This window comes from Sceloporus undulatus, unplaced genomic scaffold, assembly GCF_019175285.1.
Source record: "Sceloporus undulatus isolate JIND9_A2432 ecotype Alabama unplaced genomic scaffold, SceUnd_v1.1 scaffold_19146, whole genome shotgun sequence".
NCBI lineage: Eukaryota > Metazoa > Chordata > Lepidosauria > Squamata > Phrynosomatidae > Sceloporus > Sceloporus undulatus.
Genome location: NW_024822061.1, coordinates 1,103 through 1,774, shown reverse-complemented (window position 1 = coordinate 1,774; position 672 = coordinate 1,103). Strand labels below are relative to the sequence as shown.

General features: G+C 42.4%; 1 protein-coding gene across 1 annotated transcript in view; it reads right to left on the bottom strand.

The window, feature by feature from the left end:
* Window positions 1-11: 11 nt before the first annotated feature.
* LOC121918601 (zinc finger protein 665-like) overlaps window positions 12-672 on the bottom strand; it is a gene marked incomplete at its 5' end in the record, with an annotated part of 1,757 nt that continues 1,096 nt past the window's right edge. Inside the window, one exon of the mRNA XM_042444622.1 lies at window positions 12-588. Coding sequence (XP_042300556.1) covers window positions 391-588 — 198 coding nt within the window. The remainder of the gene's footprint in view (window positions 589-672) is intronic.

The window sequence follows — 672 nt, the reverse complement described above, 5'->3', positions numbered from 1 at the left end:
ATGTCTGGGAATTTGAAAGAGAGCTAAAAAATTTAGCCTGAAGATTACTGAAAGCCTGATGTTATTCCCCCCTTTTTCTCCATCCCAGGCATCTCTTCTGTATGAGTTGCTTCCTGACAGGTGAGGTGCATCTTCTGGGTGAATTGTTTCCCACACTCCAGGTAGTTAAATGTTTTTTCCCCTGTGTGAGTTGCTTGATGTCGAGTGAGATTTGTCTTCCGAATAAAACCTTTTCCACACGTCAGGCATTTAAATGGTTTCTCTCCTGTTTGAGTTGCTTGATGATAGGTGAAATCGCTCTTTTGAACATAACTTTTTCCACACTCCAGGCATTTAAATGGTCTCTTTCCTGTGTGAACTGCTTGATGATACTGGAGAGACCTCTTCTGACTAAAATCTTTCTTCCAGGCATTTAAATGGTTTCTCTCCTGTGTGTGTTCCTTGATGATGCATTAAATGGTCCTTCCGAAGAAAAGCTTTCCCACACTCCAGGCATTTAAATGGCTTCTCCCCTGTGTGTGTTCCTTGATGATGCATTAAATGGTCCTTCCGAAGAAAACCTTTCCCACACTCCAGGCATTTAAATGGCTTCTCCCCTGTGTGTGTTCCTTGATGATGCATTAAATGGTCCTTCCGAAGAAAACCTTTCCCACACTCCAGGCATTTAAATGG